The 25,620-nt window shown below is 37.3% G+C and overlaps 1 protein-coding gene and 1 non-coding gene across 3 annotated transcripts in view; one reads left to right on the top strand and one right to left on the bottom strand.

Moving 5' to 3' along the window:
- POLD3 (DNA polymerase delta 3, accessory subunit) overlaps positions 1 to 25,620 on the bottom strand; it is a 44,687-nt gene that overhangs the window by 4,897 nt on the left and 14,170 nt on the right. For both annotated transcript variants that reach the window (XM_043907024.1, XM_043907035.1), the window contains exons 4-11: positions 23,412 to 23,451; positions 22,091 to 22,223; positions 16,836 to 17,100; positions 16,133 to 16,205; positions 13,883 to 14,048; positions 10,304 to 10,410; positions 2,746 to 2,855; positions 1,549 to 1,627 (exon numbers count right to left, since the gene is read on the bottom strand). In XM_043907024.1, the coding sequence (XP_043762959.1) occupies positions 1,549 to 1,627; positions 2,746 to 2,855; positions 10,304 to 10,410; positions 13,883 to 14,048; positions 16,133 to 16,205; positions 16,836 to 17,100; positions 22,091 to 22,223; positions 23,412 to 23,451 (973 nt within the window). The remainder of the gene's footprint in view (positions 1 to 1,548; positions 1,628 to 2,745; positions 2,856 to 10,303; positions 10,411 to 13,882; positions 14,049 to 16,132; positions 16,206 to 16,835; positions 17,101 to 22,090; positions 22,224 to 23,411; positions 23,452 to 25,620) is intronic.
- On the top strand, positions 12,134 to 12,240 carry LOC122703546. Its single transcript, XR_006343518.1, has one exon. It is a non-coding gene; the product is annotated as a U6 spliceosomal RNA (small nuclear RNA).

Below are 25,620 nucleotides of genomic sequence, written 5' to 3'. Positions count from 1 at the left end.
CAGGACAGGACAAGCCCCCTGAGTTGGTATGTTTGGAACAGTCTGAGCAGAGAGGAAAGCAGAACTCTTTTGTTGGTTACAGGAGCCAAGATTCATTAAGTTGAGCTTGGAATAAAAACTTTTCAAAAAAAATGTGCTATGTGAGCACAGTTTTCATTGTTGCATCCAAGGCTCTTAATAGTCCTGTCTGGAGACAGGAGTACAAAAAAGTTCACATCCCATACCTGGCCAAAACTTGAGAACTGTGTTTTGAACAAAGCAATATGTAATTAGCCACAAATTCCCAATGAACTCTTATAAAGGTATTTTTGATGCTTTTCTTTTGGGGTAGCAGGAGGAAAAAACTAGCACTAATGCTTCTGTCCTCTTAAAATGAAAATGAATTAAAAAATTCAACAGTAAATACATAAATTACCATTAACAGTCAAACCAAGAGACTTGAAATTCATGACTAGAAGACTGAAAGCAAAAACAAATAAAACAAGACCAAAGTCCAGAATTCATAGGCTCACAAGAAAGTTGGCACTGCAAAGACAAAAATCGCCTGTGTAAGGAATTTTACTCCCCAAGCGTATGCTACAATGAAAATGGCAGAGGCCTTTTCAGACGAGTAAGGTAGGGAACCAGAGAGGCTCAAGATCGATGAGATGTCTTCACTAGTTTTAATCACCACACTGTTTGGAAAAGTTGGTTCTTCATAGTCAATTAAACCTTTTTAAGACAAAAATGTGAACCAGAAAAGGAAAATCAAGAAAGGGAAAAAATACTTCTCTACAAGAGCTGAGGTGTGGCAAGAGCCACAGGAAAAGAGAAATGACACTTCAGGGCCATCTCACTAACAAGAGGTTGAAGAGCCTAAACCTACAACTCTTCACAAACACAAAAGATAGTACCAGGATTTGAACATTTCATCAGGACTCAAGTGATGACTCAAAGCCTGAATTCTATTTTTCCTCTAGATCTCTGTAAAAGGAACATGCTTTTATCTAACATGATTTATAAAACAGGAAACACACAGGAAGTGATATGGAAGTCATACCCCTCTACAGAACAAATTGGACAAAATACGAAGACGACTCCTGACACTCTCTTCAGAGTTTAATCATCTGCAGGAGCCTCTTTTCCACAGTTCAAATGTATAAAATAAACATTCAAAACAGCCCCACTTGTTTCTCAGTGTCTTTGATAATACTTAAAGTTGGTATTGTGGTTTCCATCTTGAAAGTGTTTTTTTAAATCTATTTCTTCATGTGAATTTTCACAACAATCTCACATGTAGGCAAAAAGGCTATTTTTCCCTCCACGCCACAGATCAAGAAACTCCCCAACCAGAGATGCTGCAACTTTTATCCGAGATCTCAAGTGTATGAGCCAAAGAGGAAGCAGGTCCTCTGTAGTTGCAGTGTTCCCCATACTCAGCTAGCTACTCAGTGTGGGCCACAGCCAAGCAGCACAGCATCACATGGGGATGAGGCGCCCTGCTCTGTGAGGGATTAAGGTGCTCTCTACGGTCATAATTCTATCCCTGGAGCCAAAATTTTTTCTTACCCATGCAGCCGTCCTCATCCATAAAGGTTTTAGATTTTAGCACACGTTTTCGTTTTCTTTTGTTTTCTCCATTGGAGCCCTAAAAGGTCACAGGAAGATCAGAGGATACATTAAACTAACCAGTCAAGCTATAGAAAAGAATAACAAAAATTTTTTTATCTTTCAACAATCACCCTCCAATATTTTATGAGCATAAACAGTTAAACAAGGTATATACAAATTTCCCTTTAGGGGACCAGCCCAACCACAGACAAGTTATGCTCATTGATGCCACATTGTGAGACGAAAAGCAGCATGTTGAGCAAAGAATTGTGTTCATTCAGTCAACAAACTTTTGTTGGAGACAGTAGGCACCATGGTTAAAAATAGCAATAGGACAATGGCCTTAGTTGGAGGAGAGAGACAAGGAAAACAGACCACTGCAGTCCACTGTGGTAAGGGCTTTAATGGAAGGCCACAGCAGATACTGGAAGTGCCCAGGGAAGGCCCCTAGACTGCAGGTCTCCAAGGCATCCACCCTTGCTGTGGATACCTGCTAGTTCAGCCTTGACACTATAACATTATAACTGTCTAATTTAGTATCAAAAAGGTTTTACTTATACCAACTTCTTTTTCTCCCCACTGGTCTTTCACTCCATTTTCTTTTAAGCTAATGATGAATTTAGTGCAAAATTTAAGTGACAGTCAATGAATTAAGGAAAACTAATAATCATAAAGGAAAAAAAAAACCCATCTTCTCAATCCTTCATTACTTACAATCAAAGATGCAGACAAGACCCAGCTGAAGATTACTGAAAACTATATTTCCCCATTTGCAGCCCTTTTCTAGAAGAGCAACAAACACACGTAAGTTGTTTGTTCTACTCGCAAATATAGTTTGTCTTTCACAAACTCTGCTACACTTAACTGTGCACAATGCCAAAAGAAGTTGGATGGCACAGCTGCTCTGAAACTGGAAGCCATGAAAAACTAAAGAGCCCCTAGGATTGACCTCGGCTACATTCCTGAGATGATGCCCTATGGCTAAACTTGCCCTTCCTGTGAGAAGAGAGGGAATGCCCATTCTGTACCACCTACAGGAAAGCAGCATGAGACAGGAGCCAGCTACTGCCACATGTGAAGTGTAGAGCAGAGAACTAACACAGCAGAGTGGCTTCATCCTTGGGCAATAAAGGACACTTCCCAGTAAAGTTTTACCTTGACAGGAGGAGGCTCCGGCTCAGTCTTCAGCACTGGTTCAGGAGAAGGAGAAGGAGGAGGTGGGGATGGTGACTCAGCTTCATAAGCTCCAGGAGAGTCTGGTATGACTGAAATAAGGGAACAAGCTTAGATAAGAGAACTACGGCAGTGTCTGATACAATGCGGTCTCTACTGGTTCTCTACACTTCCATGTCCAGCAAAGGGTATTTTGCAAGCAGTAATTCATGACAATCCAGGACTCTGCAGTTATATATCTATCTATTAATATATAGATAACTAGACAGATATCTTTAAAATACACATTTTATCAATTTTCATACAAAGAGAATCAAAGAATCGAAAATTATTAGAGCTGACATCATAAAACAATTATAATCCAATTAAAAAAATTATTAGAGCTGGAATGTACCTTAGAGATCATCTTAGGTAGCTTCTAATTTTATAAATAAGTCAGGGTATGCAGTTGTTTTAAAAATATCCACTGATTATCTACCATGTGTCATCTATTTCACTGACATTACTTCACTTTCTCCTCACAACAAACCTAAGAGACAAATACTATCATTCATACATTATAGAGTTGGGTAAACAGAGGTTCAGAGAGGTTGATTAGCTTGCCAGGGGCACAGAGCTTGCAACTGAGGCAGGACGTTTTAAACCCCAGTCAGTCTGATTCCACAGCCTGACTATTTCAACTATCCCATGCTGCCTACCACTCAGGGACGGATATTTTCTTAAGATCAAGTAAGTGGAGAGAGTCCTCAGATTATACTAAGTGTGAGCACCTTTCAACTGAAGAGCTACAACTCCATTACAACTACATTTGAAACACACCAACACATCCATCATTCCTTACGCTTATGTCACTAAAAGCATACTGAAGGAGAACACTTGGGTTAATCAAGACTAAGGCAGACCAATATGGATCCTAACATATGAATGTGGGCAAGTTTTTAAAAAATCTCTTTGAACTTCAGTTGTATGCAGTAATAGTAACAATGATTTTGTGACTGTGACTTAAGGATTATTTGCAATCACCTGAGATGTCTGTTAGACTTAAATTTTCCAGCTGACATTAAACAGCATAAACCATGGGGTTGTGGAATCATCTTTGAAACGATGATCACAATTATAGCTCTAACAACTAAGACTTGCTCATTAATATGATCAGCAGGAAAAGAATACTTTAAGGAGGGAAATACCACTATGAAAGTGGTACCACCTGAAAAGAGAGCACCACCAGAGGGATCCCATCAGTTTTGAAGAGTTTCAGAAACAGTGGTCTTAGTTTAAGGCCCATGAGAAGGGAAGTGAAAATCCTCAGCTGACCCATTGCTTAATCACCGCAAAGAAACTGCTGGTCAAGGGACTGGGGCGCTGCTTAGCCTCACCTGCTCCCTGAATCTCCTGGCTGTATTCAAATTCTTAGCACAAGTCTTGGATTGAAATTCTCCCAACTCATTAGGTCAGTGTTAAAAATTATGACAGTGGAGAGTTGAAGGCCAAATGACCTAAAGAGGTGAAGCAAAACAACAGCCAGAAAGAAACAATAAATTACACACTTCAAGTATGAGATGGGCCCCCAAACTTTATAAACTCTAGGAAATAGAAACATGAAAGCAAAGTGGTCCAGCTATTAACCAGCACTGGGAGGCTAGAACATGATGGGAGCTTGAGTAAGAAAAAGTCCAGTCAAACCACCAGAACCAAGCACCCATTTTCCTGAAGGTATAGCTATTAAGAAAGCTCTGAAGCAATGAGTTACAGTGGCAGGAGAGAAGTTTATGCAGTGAGGACGCCAAAGAAAAGGAATTTTGAGTACTCAGTCATAAATTTATGAGTTCTTATTCTGTTTCCAGTTCTGCAACCACTTGACTTAACCAAGGAAAACACATAATCCCAGTGGCACTGTCTAAGACCCCTCTCACTGCACGTATGCAGCTGTTTAGAGGCCCCCTTCAGACTCTAAGCTCCATACAGGCAGAGGCACCACCATTTCCCTAGTGCTGAATATACAGTAACATTTTTAATAAAAGAATCATTTTCTGAACTATATTTGGGATGAGGAGCTTCTAAGTCAAGGAAGATTCAGCATATGCCTCCCTCTCCCTTCCACACATCCTCACTGAGAAACATTATAACAATCATAAAGGAAAGAAATGTTGTAAACCCCTCATAACATGGAAAAGAACATCACAGAAGCCAAGAGCTCTTAAGGAATAAGAAATTTCAACAAACCCTTGGAAGATGGAAGGTGGATGGGAAAAAGCTGACAATAGAAGCATCAGTCAATTAGGTTGAGTATGATAGGAGAGGTTCCTATTAATATGTAACACTTGTACTTTATCTGATTTTTGACATTGTATACATGTATTACTTAGTTTAAATTTTTTAAAAAATTATAATATTTTAAGAAAGGATAGGGAAAACAACTAGAATTTTCTGGGCTTACAAACATTAATCATTTATTTTTATAATAACCCCACAAAAATCACTACTACTATTTGTTTTATACAACCAAGGTTCAAAGAGATTAAAAAAAAACAAAACTTGCCCACATTCATAGACTAGAATCCATGTCTGTCTACCTTAGTCTTTATTACCAAGATGACCATACTCCTTCAACATATTTTTAGTGATATAAGCTATGGAATGATGGATACATTGGTGTGTTTTAAATATATTTGTAACTGATTTTGCAGCTCTTCAGATGAAAGGTACTCAAGTAGTGAAACATCACTTATCCCAGGAAAGCACCCTTCACTGGGGCAGAATAAGAACTGTGGTAAAGATAATTGCAGGGATCTAGCAATGTAACCACTGTTTATCAGTTTTCTGGAAGAGATGGGTAATTAGAATTCCTGGAAACCATTCATAGCTTCCTAGGAAATTTTTTAAACTACTTATCTTAACCTTCAAAAAAGGGGTGGGGGTAGGTCATTTGCTTACCATTCTCTATAAACAATTTGCAAGGACTGAAAATGGTAGCAAAGACTGAAACATACCAGTTAAAACTACTTTTTCCTAGCAATATAGATATTACTCTTAATGTTATTTCTTTCTGGGTCTGGCCTGTCTTTACTTTACAAAGAGAGTATACAGAACTGCTAACGGTGCTTACGATCCTGCCAGGGAGAAGGAGAAAGGAATACTTTCTCAGGTATACGGTTAAGAATATGAAGTTGAAGGGAATTTTCAGAGAGAAGGTACTTTCAAGTATATTATTACCATTAAATGCTTACTGAATTTCAACAGGAAAAGTGGGGTGAACATTAAGAAAACTGATTATATGTTAAGTATTGTCCTGGCACTTTTGAAACAACATTTTATTTGATGTTCATAAAAGGCCTATCTTATGTGATAACATCCTATCTTAGAGAAGAGAAAACAAGGAACTGAAGAAGTTAAGTAACCTGCCTAAAGTCACACAGTCAGTGGAGGTAAGATTTTAAACCCAGGTCTGTCTGACTCCAAAGTCTCTGCCATTTGCTCCGCTCTTGCTGCTAACTTCTAGCTGAAGATAGCATACTGAACTAACAGCACATGTTCAGCATAGCAGAAATAAAGCAACAGTAGGTTAGAGACTGTATGAAGGTTTAAAGTAAAATCCCATTGGCTCTGAGACAAAGAAGAAATTTAGGAATAAAATGGCAATAGTTTATAAATTTAGTCAGATGCCAAAAATTATCTTTCCCAGAAAAAAAAAAATCTGAGAGCCTCTGCTCTATATCATGTTATTATAGGCTGTCCACCTCCTCTTTCACATTTCTTCTCCCTTCCAGGCTAAATAACCCCACTCTTATTTCTAGTCACTTAAGAGTATCATTTTTGTGAGCTAAGGATCAGAACTATAGAGAGTATTTCAGAAGTATGTAAAGAGTGTTCAATCACTCACAGTATTACAGCTGACTCCTTCACTAATACTAGAGTATCTAGTTTATTTTTTTAATGTATATTAAGGCTAATGGTTTCAAAGACTTATCTAGAATCTTCCTCAAGTTCTTTTCCTGGTTGGAATTAGGGATGACTGCTCCAGTTAGCACACATTCCTAAGTTACCTCCTAAGTTATTTTCCTGTGTGTCTGCAGAGTTGCCTCTATTTCCTCAACTCTTAACCAATCAGAATGTTCCTTGATGGTTGTTTCATCTATACACTTTAAAATCTTCCTTTCTGTGGTCTTGGTTAAAGCATTTTGATAAATGACATGCAATGAGGATTCAGCATCCTCCCTATCTGTTTCACAGTCAACAAAAACCCTAAGTCCAGGGAGGAGTCAAAGGTGCAGCTCTGCCACAGACACAGTCAACTTGCCTGTACAGTTTCTTAGGTCTGTTCACTTCCTTTGTGTGACTGTCATCTATATATATAATTTGTTTCTCAACTCCCTTGAGTTAAATACCACCCCCCCCTCCTCCCCCGCCCAGTTTGGATTGCCTCTGTTACCACTTTTAGTGCTTCTTACAGTAGTTTCTGGTAAGACTGGAGTTTAACAAGTTTAGCTTTGCCCTTCAACAGCACAACAGGTTTCTTTTTTTGCATTCATTTTTCTTTAATCTCTTAAAGAATCTTTCAGTTTGTTTGCCTTTGTCTACCTTTATACGATGCTGAATCCCTTTGGATGAGAGTTCTGGCCATTTCCTAAAATGCTTTTTATACCATGAATTCATGGAGAATCAATCCTAGCAGCTCAAGCTTTTCACCACCCGTTCTCAGAGCAGGCTTTTCAGAGTTGAAGTCATATGGCATATCAGTCCAACCCAGGAATCTTTCTCTTTGGTCTTTTTTTAAAAAAAATTTACTTGGCTGTACTGGGTCTTAGTTGTGGCACTAAGGGATCTTCATTGACATGTGCATGAAGAATCTCAGTTGCATGTAGGATCTAGTTCCTTGACCAGGGATTGAACCTGGGCCCCATGCACTGGGAATGCAGTCTTAACCACTGGACCATCAGAGAAGTCCCTCTTTTTTCTATATATTTTCTTTTACCCAATTTGGGACGAATACTTGAATTGGCTCTTAGACTACTTGATATTCTCTTAAAAGGCACATTAATTTTCCAGGCGAGATTCTTGCCCTTACTCTGTTAACTTATTTTACAACAGTGTCTACAACTTAAAACTAGGAGGGTCCACAGTGTCATTCCTTTTCAACAATAATGCAGATTGATCTTAGTGTGGTTTTACTTACGTGATACAAAACAGCACCATTATCCTTGATGCCTACAATCTCATCCATTTTATAAGACACACATGAAGGTACCCAAAGGAAGTTCAGTTCAGTTGCTCAGTTGTGTCCGACTCTTTGTGACCCCATGAATCGCAGCATGCCAGGCCTCCCTGTCCATCACCAACTCCCGGAGTTTACTCAAACTCATGCCCATTGAGTTGGTGATGCCATTCAGCCATCTCATCCTCTGTCGTCCCCTTCTCCTCCTGCCCCCAATGCCTCCCAGCATCAGTCTTTTCCAATGAGTCAACTCTTCGCACGAGGTGGCTAAAGTATTGCAGTTTCAGCTTCAGCATCAGTCCTTCCAATGAACACCCAGGACTGATCTCCTTTAGGATGGACTGGCTGGATCTCCTTGCAGTCCAAGGGACTTGCAAGAGTCTTCAACACCACAGTTCAAAAGCACCAACCCTTCAGCACTCAGCTTTCTTCACAGTCCCAACTCTCACATCCACACATGACCACTGGAAAAACCACAGCCTTGACCAGACAGACCTTTGTTGGCAAAGTAATGTTTCTGCTTTTTAATATGCTATCGAGGTTGGTCATAACTTTCCTTCCAAGGAGTAAGCGTCTTTTAATTTCATGGCTGTAGTCACCATCCGCAGTGATTTTGGAGCCCAAAAAAAATAAAGTCTGACACTGTTTCCACTGTCTCCCCATCTATTTCCCATGAAGTGATGGGACCAGATGCCATGATCTTAGTTTTCTGAATGTTAAGCTTTAAGCTAACTTTTTCACTCTCCACTTTCATCAAGAGGCTTTTTAGTTCCTCTTCACTTTCTGCCGTAAGGGTGGTGTCATCTGCATATCTGAGGTTATTGGTATTTCTCCTGGCAATCTTGATTCCAGCTTGTGCTTCTTCTAGCCCAGTGTTTCTCATGATGTACTCTGCATATAAGTTAAATAAGCAGGGTGACAATATACAGCCTTGACATCCTCCTTTTCCTATTTGGAACCAGTCTGTTGTTCCATGTCCAGTTCTAACTGTTGCTTCCTGACCTGCATACAGGTTTCTCAAGAGGCAGGTCAGGTGGTCTGGTATTCCCATCTCTTTCAGAATTTTCCACAATTTATTGTGATCCACACAGTCAAAGGCTTTGGCGTAGTCAATAAAGCAGAAACAGATGTTTTTCTGGAACTCTCTTGCTTTTTCAATGATCCAACAGATGTTGGCAATTTGATCTCTGGTTCCTCTGCCTTTTCTAATACCGGCTTGAACATCTGGAAGTTCTTGGTTCATGTACTGCTGAAGCCTGGCTTGGAGAATTTTGAGCATTACTTTACTAGCGTGAGAGATGAGTGCAATTGTGTGGTAGATGAGCATTCTTTGGCACTGCCTTTCTTAGGGATTGGAATGAAAACTGACCTTTTCCAGTCCTGTGGCCACTGCTGAGTTTTCCAAATTTGCTAGCATATTGAGTGCAGCACTTTCACTGTATCATCTTTCAGGATTTGAAATAGCTCAACTGGAATTCCATCACATCCACTAGCTTTGTTTGTAGTGATGCTTTCTAAGGCCCACTTGACTTCACATTCCAGGATGTCTGGCTCTAGGTGAGTGATCACACCATTGTAATTATCTTTTTTGTACAGTTCTTCTGTGTATTCTTGCCACCTCTTCTTAATATCTTCTGCTTCTGTTAGGTCCATACCAAACACCCAAAGGAAGAGCTCCATTTTATTTTTTAAAAAAGAAAATGTCCTTGATAATAAATATAATAATAATCCTTATTCTCCTTCTTTTTGTGTTTGCTACTTTCACAAATTACCAGAAGATTATGCTTCTTGTTAAAAGGTTAAAGTTGGTTTTGAACAGAAATAGGTACATTGTGTCTCTCAGTGCTAGGATTACTATTGTCACTGCAACCCATAATAAGCAACTTTTTAGCTTCTTGAGCTAAAGTCATCATAAGAAGAACTGATCCTTCTGTGGACCGAATATTTGTGTTCCCTCAAAATTTGTATGTTGAAGCCCAAATCCTCAATTGTAGCAGGAAGAGAACCTTTGGGGGATAAAACGAGGACAGGATCGTAATGAATAGGATTAGAGACACAAAGATGATTTCTTTCTCTACCATGGAGAACACAGCAAGGAGGTATTCTTCTACAAATGAGGAAAAGAGCCTCTCCCAGGAACTGAATCAGCTTGTACCTTGATTTTGAACTTCTTAGCCTTCAAAACTGTAAGGAATAAAGTCCTGTGGTTTACACCTCCCAGTCTATGGTATTCTTATAATAGCAGCCCAATTTGACTGAGACAATCCCACTAGCCAAAAATTAAAACTTTAAAGTAAAATTTAAAATAAAAAAGTTAGCAGTGCCCACCTTCATCTTCACTGCTATCAGACTCAGGAAGTTTGATTCTTCTCCTCTTTTTCTTCATGTTTTCAGTTTCTTTTGTCTCATCATCAGATAACTCCGCTTGCTTCCTCCTGTTGTCATTCAGGAATAATTTAAGCATGTTACACAAAATAAAAATATAAGTATTCATATGCTACTATCAGCCTTGCTTCATAATTCATGAATTTAATTCCAGAGGGTAGAAAATAAAAGTCATAAAAGACCCAAAGGATACTCTGCTAACTGACCACACACAACTAAGTCACTTCAGAATAAAAACTTCCTCTAGCTCTCTAAAGACCACTGTAAGCTACTTACCAGGTTATTGAAAATTTCTCTAAATTCCTTACTTCCCCTACTTTTGATTCAGTCATTCAACAAGCATTATGAATGCATTCATAATTCATTCCTTACTTCAACAAGCATTATGAATGCAACAGTTGAATGACTGTTGATTCAGTCATTCAACAAGCATTAAATAAGCAGCTACTACTTACATAAAGAATTTTTGCTAAATACCCAGATGCAAAGATCAAAAAAGTACCATTGTTCTCAAAAAGCTCTGGCAGGAAAAACAGATACAAATACCACTGACTATAAAATACAGTATGATAAGTTTTTCTGAACAAATAAATGTTAAGTGATATGAGTCTTATTTTAAAACTTCAAAATCTAAACAGTTTATCAGATAGAAAAGGGAGACATAATTTTAAAAAGAAAGAACAATAGGAACAAAGGCACAGGCAGAAAACATTAAGGTGATTCTAACTCTAAAATCACTGTGGATAGTGACTGCAGCCATGAAATTAAAAGACGCTTGCTCCTTGGAAGAAAAGCTATGACCAACCTAGACAGCATATTAAAAAGCAGAGACATCACTTGGCTGACAAAGGTCCATATAGTCAAAGCTATGGTTTTTCCTGCAGTCATGTACAAATATAAGAGCTGGACAGTAGAAAAGACTGAGTGCCGAAGAATTGATGCTTTTGTATTGTAGTGTTGGAGAAAACTCTTGAGAGTCCCTCAAGGAGATCAAACCAGTCAATCCTAAAGGAAATCAATCCTGAATAGTCATTGGAAGGACTGATGCTGAAAGCTCCAATACTTTGGCCACCTGATGCAAAGAGCCAACTCACTGGAAAAGACTGATACTGTGAAAGAGTGAAGGCAGGAGGAAAAGGGGACGACAGAGGATGAGATGGTTGGATGGCATCACCGACTCAATGGACATGAGTCTGAGCAAACTCCAGGAGACAGTGAAGGACAGGGAAGCCTGGTGTGCTGCAGTCCAGGAGGCTGCAGAGTCAGACACGACTTAGCAACTGAACAGCAACAATGACATAATAAAAAAACCGAAATCCATCTTGACATTATTTAGCTCTTCTATCTGGATACTCTACCACACTATTCATTCAATCAACAATAATTTATCAAGGGCCTACTGTGTGTTACAGACACAAATAAGGACAAGACATAGTTTTTACCTTCAACCATATTTCTTACATAACAAATATCAATACTTTTTTTTTTACCTTAAGCTAGAAAAAGAATAAACCCAAAGTAGAAGGAAATAATAAAGAGCAGAAATCAATGAAATAGAAAATTTAAAACAGTAAAAATTATTTTTCAAGAAAACTAATAAAATTAGTAAGACTTTTACAAGATTGATTAAAAGTATATATTACCAGTACTAGGAATGAAAGAAGAAATCTGTACCAATACCTACAGATTCTATAGATATTCAAAGAATAAGGTTATATATATTAAGAATAATTTTAACTTAGATGAAATAAATTCTTTTAAAAACACATTCAAGTGCTCGTTTCGGCAGCACATATACTAAAATTGGAACGACACAGAGAAGATTAGAATGGCCCCTGTGCAAGGATGACATGCAAATTCGTGAAGCGTTCCATATTTTAAACAAAAATAAATAAATAAATAAATAAAAACACATTAAAAACTGACCACAAAAGAATAAAGATATACTTGAATAGTTCTATTTGAAGAAATCAAATTCATAATAAATATTTTCCCACAAAGAAAACTCCAAGCCTAGATCCACTGGTGAATTTTATCAAATTTTTAAGAGAAAATAATACATATCTTACATAAACTCTTTTGGAAAACAGAGGAAGAAGAAAACTCCTCTTAACTAATCACATGAAATAAGCATAATTTTGATACTGAAATCTGGTAAAGACTACCAGCAAAGATAATATAACTGATTATACCCCCATAAACATAGATGCAAAAAATTCTTAACATTAACAAATCAAATCTAGCAATATATAAAAAGGATAATACATCATGACCAAGTGGGGTTTATCTCAAGAATGCAAGGTTGGTTTAAAATTTGAGAACCAGTCAGTGTAATTCACCAAATTAACAGAAACACCATACATTTACCTCAATAAATGTAGGAAAAGTATCTGTCAAAATTCAACACTCATTTATAAACACCATACATTCACCTCAATAAATGTAGAAGAATCTGTCAAAATTCAACACTCATTTTATAAAACATCAAACTAGGAACAGAAAAGAACTTCCTGAATCTGGTAAAGTTCATGTATTAAAATGCCAACTCTGCAATACCATGGACTGTATAGTCCATGAAATTCTCCAGGCCAGAATACTGGAGTGGGTAGCCTTTCCCTTCTCCAGGGGATCTTCCCAACTCAGGGATCGAACCCAGGTCTCTTGCGTTGTAGGCGGATTCTTTACCAGCTGAACCACAAGGGAAGACCATGTGTTAAAAACACACGGTTAACATCCCACTTGGTGGTGAAATGCTGAATGTGATCCTGGCAATAACCATCAATGAGTGTTGTCCTCATGGTAGGAGACATTTTAATCCATCCATATCACACGTTCTGAGGAGGTGAGGCTCGCTGGACAGAGCTCTGACCCTCTGCAACTTCAGCATTTTGTTTATGTTTTCTAATAGAGTAGCCATAACCTTGCCACCAAAGTCAAGTATTTCTGGGCCTATCAGTGCTGACAGTGTCCTTTAGAATTTCTTTCAACAGACTAGTTCCTACCAACTATGAGGTAGTGTCTCAAATTCCTGGATTCATTTTTAACAGCTTGTGTGCTTTTTATTTTCTTTTCTAATTACATTTTACCACTTGAAAAATAAACTCATTGATATAAAAAGAAAACAAAGAACTTTTTCTCTTAAATTTCACTGGAAACAGTAACCCCTCATTTGGCAATCTAAGGTGAAAAACAGACACAGAGACATATATATACTCAGGCACACTTGTGCCATGTCCACGAATATAAAATGAAGTAAAGGGGAAAAGACAATCAATTTAGATCAATGGAGCCCCAAAAAACTGGCTTTGGGCTCTACATCACCCGAACTGGTTGATTCAAGTTCTGCTTCACTAGATAAGCTATGAAGCGTCTCTCTTCATTTTGGTTATACAGCTGTATCCCTAAGGCATTAAGTAGGATTTAGTACTCAACTGAAAACTGCCTGCCTGTCAATATGCCCAAACAGACCTTTTCACCCCCAGCAGAGACACTCTTCCCTCACAAGCAACAAAATTTTCCTACCTCTTTTTTTCTTTCTGTTGCATCTTAACAGGCTCTGCTTTTTTGCTAGATTTCTTCAGGCCCACAGGGGCTGCCAGCTTTGGTTCTGTGACAGACAGTGGAGGTTGCTCCACTTTTTTTTCTTCTTTCACTTCTTGTTCTGAGTCCAAATTGACTTTAAGTTTATCTATAAATAAAGTATAGCAGATGATATATAACCCCGTCGTGCAATATTAATTTATCATTCCTTTGACAGTTTACTAAGTGCCAGGTAATATATTAGGAACATGGGCTAAAGGGATGAAAAACAGTCCTCGTCCTAACAGAGCTCATGGTCTAGTCAAGAGAACATTTCTCGTTTCCAACTACCACTCGAGTTGAAACTGTTTTCATTTCTGCCTCCTGCTAATCCCTCATTATATCATAGCCCCCAGGCCAAATGATAGTAAAAGTAGGTCTTAAGAAAAAAAATGAATACAAATTTATGAAGTACCAACATTCTCATTTGTTAGATGAGGAAATTAAGAGTCAGAGGGATTAAAGATGTTTCCCAAGAGTACGCAGCTTATGAATTATGACAGCAGAAAAGCATCTCCTTTTTATACTCAAAAAAATATGAAACACCTTTTTAAGCAAAGAAAGATAACAGATGACGACTTTCTAATTTGTCACCAATGCTGCAATTTTTAAAAATATATAAAACATTAAGGTGTTTGTTACCGAGACAGAATTCATATATCATGAAATTTACCCTTATAAACTGTACAATTCAGTGCTTCTTAATTCCAACACCACTATCCAATTTTAGAACATTTCATCACCTCTAAAAGAAATCCTGTACTCCACAAACCATCCCTTAACAACCACTAATAGACTTTCTGTCTCTATAGGTTTGCCTATTCTGAACCTTTTGTATAAATGGAATCATATAACATGCGGCCTTTTGTGTTCAGCTTCTTTTATTTTGCCATTTTCAAGGTTCATCTATTTTGTAGCATGTATCAGTACTTCATTGCTTTTTATGGCTGAAAAACATACATCTATCACATATTGTTTATGCATTCATAAGATGATAGACCTTAGCATGATATGTTTTCACAGAAGGAGAGAGCCCTCCTCATGTACTGTGTGTACATGTGCTCAGTCATGTCTGACTCTGTGCAACCCCATGGACTGTAGCCTGCCATGCACCTCTGTCCATGGGATTTTCCAGGCAAGAATAATGGAATGGGTTTCCATTTCCTCCTCCAAGGAATCTTCCTGACCCAGGATCAAACCCACATCTCTTGTATCTCCTGCACTGGCCTTGTGCTTTGGGCCTGAAATAATACAATCATGCTTTCCCAGTAACCTAAAAGTAGCAAATTTTCATCATTTTTTTCAGAATATAAAATGTTTTCTGATGGCTTTTATGGAAAATAAAAAAATTATCACCCCAATCTATCCCCTAACTACCATTATGACCATCACAGAAAAGCAGATTTCTGACTAATTTTGCTTGCATAGGCATGTAACAAAAATGCTTCCCACAAAATCTTTGTAAAGCATTATGCTCCAAGAAGTGTGCCATAATTACCCTGCAACTCCTGCATTCTTCCTGGTATTCTGGCCACATACCCTCAGGGGATGTGTATTTGATATGAGAAGTACGGAAATATGTGATTATTGGTTCTTTTTATTTGAAAGAAGTCTCATCCAAATATATATTTTTAAATAAAGGAGATTTGCTTTCTCAAAATGTAAATATTTATAAATGGCCATTACTACCTGGGCCCTCCTAATTCAAACCGAGGTCTAGTTCATTACTGTAAGTAATCTGCAAAAATAAGAAAGGCAAAAAATTTGTTTTTGTAGCCCCTTGGAAAACAGAGGTAAAAATGATCATACCAGGCAAACTGACAAAGCATCCAAGATATTAACACTGCACTGTTTAACCAAGCAACTTCCCTTTTACTTTAATCACTCATTTTCAAGAACCCTATGAAACAAATATTTAATTCTCTTTCCAAGTCAGGAAGTAAAATCAGAAATAAGTAAACTATCCTTCAGGAGATCTCAACCAAACCCAGCTCACCCGTAAAATCCACTGTTCCAGTTGGTTATGTTCATCAATACATAGGTTTGTAGACTGCAAATTTATGTCAGGATGTAGGAAAACCACATAGTAGTGTGTTAGACGGGTAAAAACTGGACAGGTGGTCTTCATCTCAGATAAAAGGTTATTATATTAACATTCACATATTAGTCAAAGGAACGTAAGAACATGCTTACTCATAGCAGCTTTTCCAAAAAAATTGCTTATGACATTCCCTTTCCCTGCTGCCTTGGGGCCTACCGAAGATGCCTGAAAGCAAAGCAAAAGAAAACACACATGATTTTTTTTTTTCTGTGTTTAGGCTGTTCTTCAAGAAACAGTCCAAAATGTCAATAGTAGAACACACTGTCGTGATCATAGAGTCTCTATATTATCATGCCAAAATGTGTACAGATACTAGGTATAAGAATAAAGCCAGACCATACAGTGTTTGGTATTCATCTCCAAAGCTTAGTTTCTCATAGTTTTTATAAAATTATTATCCATGAATGTGTCTAAACATTTTTTTTATTATATTTAAAAACTACTTACTTTGACAGAATTAGACCAGAGGCAGTATGGTACAAAACAGGGAAAAACCCCCAGAACATTACATTTGTAATCATCATAAGTGGAACTGAATTCTGGTTCCACCACTTAACAGCAATATGACATCCAAAGTACTGAACAAGATGATCTCTCCCTCACAGAACGCAAAATGAGGATTTAAACAAAGATCAAACTATCGGCCCAAGAATTAAATGATTTACACCAAGGTAGAAAAAACTAGAACTGAATATCAGAACCTTATATAATTAAACTACAACCACCGGAATTATTAAATGCTTTTCTAGTTACCCATTCTGAACTGTAAAAGCACATTTTTTATAGAAGACTTACATTTGTTACTTCTTTAGCCTCTGTTTTGGTTTCCTTATTGGCATCTTGGGCTTTAGAAGCAGCTTTAGAAGCAAACATGCCCATGATTCCTTTGGGCTGCTGGGAACTCTGTTTGGGGATAGGTGGGCCATGACCATTGGTGGTCAACTCATTACTGGCTTGTGTCTCAGGTGATACCGGAAGATCTGACTGCTCAAACGCTTCAGAAGATGAGGATTCAGCAGGGGCTCTAGGGACTGCAGCTGCACACTGGATGGCACTAAACCTGAGAAATGTTACATTAAATTAATTGTCAATATCAAACCTTATTTTCAAACTCTTGCTTCTTCTACACAATACTTTCTAACCATATTACTATAAAATTAGGAAATTTTAGAACTAAAATGGATTTTTTTTTTTTTTTTTAATTTTTTTATTAGTTGGAGGTAAAATGGATTTTAGAAATGAGTTTGTGCGACAAGTACTGCAGAGAGGAGAGTGAAGTCCTAGATTATACATCTTGTTGGTAATAAAACTAAGACTGAAAAAAAAAAACAAAAAAAACCACTAAGACTGAAAATAGGTATCTTCTACCAAACTATGGGTATTTTTGCTTTTTTGAAAAAAGCATCCTAATTCAAAATAGTAAGAATATACCAAATAATAAGAAAATATTAGTAATTTCACCAACTTTGGTAAACCAAATGGTTATCTCTTAAAGACCTCCACCTTACAGGGCTAGATATACCATAAATATTGACTGAATCAAAATTAAAGCTTTAAATATTAACAAATTTCCTGGCAACTCTCCTGACCAGAATGGATCATGCTTTAGAACACGGAATAAACTGGGAACAGAGCCACTAGCTCCTATAATCTGTGGTCCTTTATAGTCATTTGTTAGTAATTTATACTAATCTCAACTAACAGCACCAGAGAAGTATGATAATAGCCAAGTGAAAAATTTGGCACAATTTGCATGCCATATTAAAGGGAACATTCATCTCTTCCTCTGTAATCATCGTAGATGTGCCTGTTTCACAAAAATCCATAATAAAGTGTTTTATGTTGTAAATGGGTAACTGATCCATCCTTCTCAAATAGTTGTACTTAAAGCAAAGTTTTCCAACATTTCCTGGCAAAGAACAACATTTTATTTCCCTCAGTCTTTTGCTTCTTGAGGATAGGTAAGAGCTCCTTGAAGGTAAGTGTATTATTCATCTTTTGTATTTCAGGTACCTAGGACAAGACCTGGCACATACAAATACAGATTCAAAGAGAGATTATTTAAGACACTGGAAGTGAGTCCTCTGGCTTCTCTCCCTTCTTTAGCGTATCATCTCAACTTGGGATGGGAGAAGATGGAGGTTAAGAAACAACGTGATGATAGCAATTACCTTAGAAATCAACCAGGCACAACTTTGAGATTAACTGGCCTAAGGGAAAAAACCTGGATAAAATCATTTAATTTCTGAAGTAACTTTAGGCTGAACAGCCCCAAGCAAGAGTTCACAGCTCCAAAAACCTTCCACTGATTTATTACCGTCTACATAGAAAAACCTCATATTAACACAAATATTTTGTGCATCAGACTTAAGAACAGACGGAAATCATTTCCTTTCACCCACCATTCTTCCTCTCTGGCCCTGCAATGCTTCCATGTACAAGGAAATAGAGCAATGTTTTATTTCATTGTCAGCGTCTAAAGTTGGCCCCAAGACAACTCTTTCTCCATTTGGTCTACATTTCCACACCTTAGGGTCAGGACCAGGAACTGGCAATGAGGAAGAGACCAAGTTAGACTGGGAACATGTCTGAAGAGAGAAGAATCTGCTCAATCTAAAATTTCAACTTTCTTCCTGTCATAGCACTTTTTAAAACACATGAAACAATGAGTCAGATCTCAGTTGACCCATAATTCTCAGGACCAGATACAAACTTCTTTATTGGAAATAAATTCTTCACATTTCTTTTTTATTTATTTACTTATTTTCTTCACATTTCTACTGAGGATATTTTAAGTATTTAAGTAAAGGTTCACTGAAGTGCTTCCTACTATCACATTTCTACTTGCCATGTTTATTTTAGTGGTCTCTATGCAAATTTGATTTGGGACTTTTGTGTCACTTTTTATACTAGTTTCCTTACTTGCTAGATACAATAGAATTGATTTTTAGAGCTTGACATGCCAAAACTAGATTTTAATACAGATTATTTTTGAAATCTAACAGATTACATAAACATATCAGGGTGTTTATGTTTTCTTATAATCCTTCTCTAAAAGACACCAGACATAAATTACTCTTTAGCAGTATAATTGTATATATTTATCTAATAAATATTTGTATGCCTATTACATTCAAGGTTTTAAGCAGAAGAAAAAAAAGAGTCAATGTCTACCATTAATTCACTCAACAATTACTTATTTAATAGTTACCAGGCACCGTTTTAGGTATACAGTGGTTAACAAAATAGACAATCCCTATTCTCATGGAACTTACAGAAATTATTTTTGGCAATTCTATATCTACCTGGATATAGACCCAACTGTATCAGTTAATCCATCTCTGCCAGTATCTTCAACCACTTCCTCTTTTTATGGCTCTTTACTAATAATACAAGTTCAAGGCATTCTCAATTTTAAAAATGGATACATTTCCCCCACCCCCAAGTCTCAATTCCTCTGTAGCAGGTTACCTCTCTTTTTCCTGTTTTACCATCAAATTTCCTAGAAAGTTGTCCCTATTTGCTCTCTCGCTTCCTTATATCCCCATCTACCCAGGTGACCAGAATCTGGCTGCACCACTGAAACTGCTCTTACTGAGGCCATCACTTTTCAGTTCCTATTACATCCCCCTCCTCAACAAGGTCTGATACTATTAGCTAGTCCCTCCTTCTTGAAACTGTCTTCTTAAGTTTTTAGAACTCCATACACTTGTGACTTTCCTCTTATCTCTGGCTGTTCCCACTTAGGTCCCTCTTTTTCTGTCCACCCCTTGCTGCTGCTGCTGCTCCTAAGTCGCTTTCAGTCGTGTCCGACTCTGTGCGACCCCACAGACAGCAGCCCACCAGGCTCCCCCTGGGATTCTCAAGGCAAGACCGCTTAAAAAATAGCTATTACTTAAATAGCGCTTACTGTGTGCTAAGCACTGTTCTAAGTGCTTTACATGTATTTATTCACTTAATCCTTTACAACCCTGTTAGTCACTCAGTCCTGTCTGACTCTTTTTGACCCCAGGACTGTAGCCCACCAGGCTCCTCTGTCCATGAATTTCCCAGGCAAGAATACTGGAGAGGGTTGCCATTTCTTTCTCCAGGGGATCTTCCCAACCCAGGGATCAAACCCAGGTCTCCTGCATTGCAGGTAGATTATTTCCTGTCTGAGCCACCAGGGAAGCCCCTACAACCCTGAGGTTGATACTATTATTAGTTTCATTTCAGGAAAATGAAGCAGAAAGGTTAAATAATTTGCCCAAGGTTACAGAGATACTAACTGTGGCTGGAGTTTAACTTTCTGTTCTTCTTTCATCCTATATATTCTCTCTGCATGACTGTATCTACTGCTGTAGCCCAATTAATTACCTATTTTCTCTGATTCCAAAATGTCTATCTTTACCTCCTATTTCTCTCCTTAGCTCTAGACCCCCGTATCTACTGCACTGGACATCTCCACTTGGACTCCCCATCCGGTACTCAAACTCAACATATCCAAACCCAATTCATCACTTTTCCCTTCTCCCAAAGCTTACTCCTCCTCATATATTCCCATTCTTAGTGATGGTATCATCACCCATCCAGCAATTCAAACCAGAAACATGGCCATCATCCTTAATGTCATGAACCGACCCCCGCCATCTCCACCATAACACACTCTCTTGGTCTCTAACCACTACCATACCATCCAGGTTTTGATGGTATGACTCTTTAACCCATGTACCTCTCCACTCCCAATACCAACTCTATACTTCAGATACTATCATTTCTACCCTGAATCACTGCAACATTTCTCCTTCATAATGGCCTTGTGTGCAGATTATTTCTGTCAGATCCACTTTCACCATCACAGCCAGAGTGATTTTTCTGTAATACAATTCTGATCATCTCAATCATCTGTTTCAAAATCTTCAGTGGCTCCCCTGTGCAATAAAGCCTAAACTTATCCTAGTAGTCAAAGCATAGAGTCTGACTCCTTGTATCATTATTTCCTGCCCCTCACTCTAGTTTTCATGTATAGAAAACTACAGTGGTTCTGCATAAGCATCATGTTTCCTCTCGGCCCTGTCTTTCCTCTCCCACTTCCCTCTGACTGGCTACTTCTACTAGGCCTTTAAGCCTCAACTTAGATGCCATATCCTTCTACAAGCCATCTCTGTCTTGACTCCCCAACAAAAAAGGCGGGGACAAGTGGCCCCTCAACATCCTCCTACACTCTCATTCCTATTGTAGCACGGTCACACTATACCATAACTGCCTCCCATTAAGACCATCGGTTCCATAAGCAGGTACCAGGCTACAATCACTCTACAGTATGTGGCATGTCACACGTACTCATCAGATCTTTGCTGAATTAAGTCAAATTATCTTGCTTAGTGCATGTCAAAGTAGTAGGTGTTCAATATATGTCTGAGAATCTGCTCCGAACCCTCCATACCACCTCACAAAGTAGGCATTATTATATCCAATTATATCCAATTTTAAAATGAGGAAACGAAAGCCCAAAAGAGTTTAAGTAACTTGTCCAAAGCCACTGGGCCATTAGCAATGAAGTCAAAACTCCAGCCCATGACCACTAATTTCCAGAACCACGTACATTATAGTCCACCTCCTTCCCTTCTGTGAAGGATACAAAAGATGAATAAGATCTGATACTGGCTGTGGAAGATCAACTGATTTTGGATGGAAGGTAGAGGGATGTCAAATTAGGAATAGTTTTTTGAAGGACAACATGGCAATTGGTTCTTGAAGGGTGGATAGAAATTAGACAAGCAGAGACTCGGGTAAAGGAGTAATGAGGGGGCACGACAAACAACATTTCTGGTGGCAGTGACAGGATAAATACATGAGAAGTAGATTTATGGGGAGTCTACTGGGGTTTTCAATATGGGTTGTGGCTATTTTTCACCTTATGATGTACTAATAAAACCAGGCATGTGTCTTACTGCAAGATAAATGAGGTTTTACTAGACTTGGCGTTTACTCTTAAGAGGCAGCCACTGTGTAAACATCTTACAAAATCAATTCGTAAAGAAGCCCACAAGGAACATTAAGGAGCTCACTTGCTGCAGTTCTGCAAGTTGCTTTTAAGGATGTCATAGTCGGTATTGAACAGAGGCCCACTGTCCTTTAGCATGGCTTTCTGGATGCTGTACACATGTACGCTGGCAGTCACCGCTAGCTTGGACTTCACTGCTACAAGTCAACAGGAAAAGCAGTCTGTTAATACACAAACTTCATAGCATGTGGGGATTTTAACAAGAAACCCTTCTGCATTAACACCATTTGTAATCGGTGGTGGTCCAAAAAAGCTCTTAAAGGCCAAACAGTCACATATACAGTATAGTATCAACTCTTCTGTCTGTGACAAGGACATTATGATAGGTAGGTGATGGTGAGTCAGTTCTCAGTACAGTACTGTGAGGGTATCACTCATCCAGTGGACACTCAGTAAATATTAAGGAATAACTGATGATACTATGATGTGTTTTGTTTTTTTTTTCAGTCAGGGTAGAATTATACTCTAGCATATATACATACCAACTGAGCAATAAGTAATTTCTACCCGAGAAGTCTTCAATTTTAGTTTATAAAAAGAAACTCTATATAACAATACTACTACTAATCAAATAAGTCTTCAGAGGAAAATCACAAGAACAAATTATAGGTTCCATGAAAGAAGGGACCATGCCTCACTTGTTCCAAGTCCCTAGTGCCTAGCAAAGAGCTTGACATAAAGTAGATACTTACTATGTATCTATTGAATGAATAAATCTACCACTGTGGGAATTCATAAAGAAAATATTGGACATCTTCACTATCTTGAATAATTCAGTTAATGTATAAGAAAACACTCCAGTGGTAGGCATCTTTATATACAAAGTATGACAGTGGGTTTTGTCTTGAGACATCCAAGATCATGTGGATATTTCAAAATTCCTTTGACTTGGGTATTAAAAAAATAGAACAGTAGCATTAACAGTCTTGAAATGGGTAGACAAATTTAACTTCAAGTTATACTATGCCTTTCTGACTTTATAAAATCATTCTTTAATTTTCTTCCTAAAAATATTGCTATGGAATACAACACAATATTTAGAGATCATTGTTTTTTTATAGTTAATGAGGTGTTCCATATGATATTCGTAAGTGTTTTACCTATCTATCACAAGTTTTGAAATTCTGTGATAAAAGTGCTTTATAAATGTTAGCAGCTATTGGCCTTAAAAATGGGAAGTTAGTGAAGTATCATATTTTAACATGTTTCAGAAACTACTAATAAAAGAATATATGGGTCTCCAGTAAAACAGCTAAATATATATGCAATGTTAATGACACTGATGCCCTAAGAGGAAAAACTTGCTAAATCGCTAAAATACTTACCTTCCAATTTATCTTCTCTCACTACTGCAACCTTGTGGCACTGTAAGGAAATAACACTTCATTAGTATTTAAAGTATTAATAGTGCAACTTGCAGTTTTAAAGGTTCCTTACCAATAATTCAACTGCACTGGGATGTAAAATTAGAAACATTAGGTTCCTCTGAAAATATATGTTCCAGACTCATTTTTAACTTGCTTTCTTTAAAATTTCTCAATCAGGTTAAGGAAAGTGAGAGAGTATATATATATATATATATATCAATATCAATAACAAAAACAAAAAACCCCCCAAAACCCAAATTAAAAAAATACAGCACCTCAAACTTGCACTTTGCCTATTGCAAGGAAAAGAGGAATTTTCAGTAAGTAACATAATGAGAATTACTGTATAATCATATGGAACCAGTTAAAAACTGGATCTGTCTCATACCATACAAAAAAATAAATTCTAAATTGGATCAGAGATCTAAAAGTAAAGAATTAAACCATATATGCACAAGAAGAAAATATGGGTGAATTCTTCTACAAACTAATATAACCTGAGAATAAAGAAAAGTTTCTTGACTGCAATTTAAAACCCAGAAGTAACTGAAATAATCCATAAAAACTAACAAATCATTTTTGGATAACAAAAAACCAACAATTTTAAGTAAAAAGACAAATGGTCAAGTGGGAAAAATATCTACAACTTACATCACAAAGGGCTAACATATAGCTTCTAAAATAGAGAAAACAAAGACTAACAATCCTTTAGAAAATAAGCAAGAAGTATGAAGACACAGTTCATAAAAGAGAAATGAAGATGATTCTGAACAGGACATGTGCTGTGTAGGAACAGATGCTCTCATACATTGCTGGTAGGAATGGAAAATGGAGAGTATTTGGCAATATTCAGCAAAGTTCATATATAGCCTTACCTCTAGGAACATAATCCTAAAACACTCTGGCAAAAACATACAAAACACATACACATTGAGCTATTTACTGTGGCACTATATGTAATAATCAGATTGTAAATAACTCAACTATCAATAAGGGACTGATGAATAAACTAAGGTATATCCATCAATGTAGGATCATGTGGCTATAATGAGGAATGAGAAATATTTCTATAACTGCCATATCAATAAAGGAGCTGAATAAACTAAGATATATCCATCAATGTAGGATCATGTGGCTGTAATGAGGAATGAGAAATATTACTATAACTGCCAGAGTAGTGCTTGGGATCACTTACAAACCTTAAACTGCCTTTAGTCATCATATTGTTAGTAAAATTATCGGTTTTGCTTTTCTAAATCTCATGTATCTGGCTAAAGCAAATACATATTCATTTTAATGTTAGGACAACCAAAGTTTACAACATAAGAAAAGAGTAATATAAAATTGAGTAAGTTTTTTTTTTTTTTTTTGAGTAAGTTTTTTAAAAATGTAATTGTAAATTTGTACTGAGAATATTGGTATGTCTTCATAATGCATTTTCTCTTAAAAAAAACAAGCATTATTAAAAACGTCATGTGCTGCAAAAATGTACAATAAAAACTGCAGAGCTTATGAGAAAAAGAGCATTAGGAACTAATCACTCAAACCTATGTAACAGGAGCCCTATAAACAATAATTGGTACCCTCCGGAGAAAACATGGCAGCTGAGACAGTTTAGTATCTCTAAAGGATGCCTTAGAGGATATTAGAAATGCATAAAAACAACACAGTGGAAATGCCAGTGCTAAAACAATGTAAACGAGAGTAGAGCTCTGATTCAGTGGGTTCCTGTTAAGGGCAACACATGAGTAAGTTCAGCATCCATAAACCCAGAGCCTGGCTTGGGGCAGGCCCCTTGAGCTGTTCATCAAAAGAAAAAAAAAATTGGGGAAAATATGGCTAGTTGGTGAGAGACAGTTCTTCTTTATAGAAACATTCCAGCCAGTAAATCCAGAAGGAATGACAGAATTAGAACATCACCATTTTGTAACTCCTAGAAAAATAATGATCAAGGTAATGATAAAAATCAATCTCAGCTAAAATCATTATATGAAAAGCTAATGGGGAACCTAATTAAAAATGGATCAGGCCAACAACCTCTAACATCACAAAAAGAATCAACCAATCATTTCCTTGAAACATTCAAATAATCCTTTGGCAGACTCTGCAGGATGAGATTAGAAGGAGATTTCTACTTTCTATGTATTATTAAGCAATTTTTACAATA

Source organism: Cervus elaphus, chromosome 1, assembly GCF_910594005.1.
Source record: "Cervus elaphus chromosome 1, mCerEla1.1, whole genome shotgun sequence".
In the NCBI taxonomy this organism is placed as follows: Eukaryota; Metazoa; Chordata; class Mammalia; order Artiodactyla; family Cervidae; genus Cervus; species Cervus elaphus.
The sequence above is the reverse complement of the archived record's forward strand: the minus strand, read 5'-3'. Positions and strand labels throughout refer to the sequence as shown.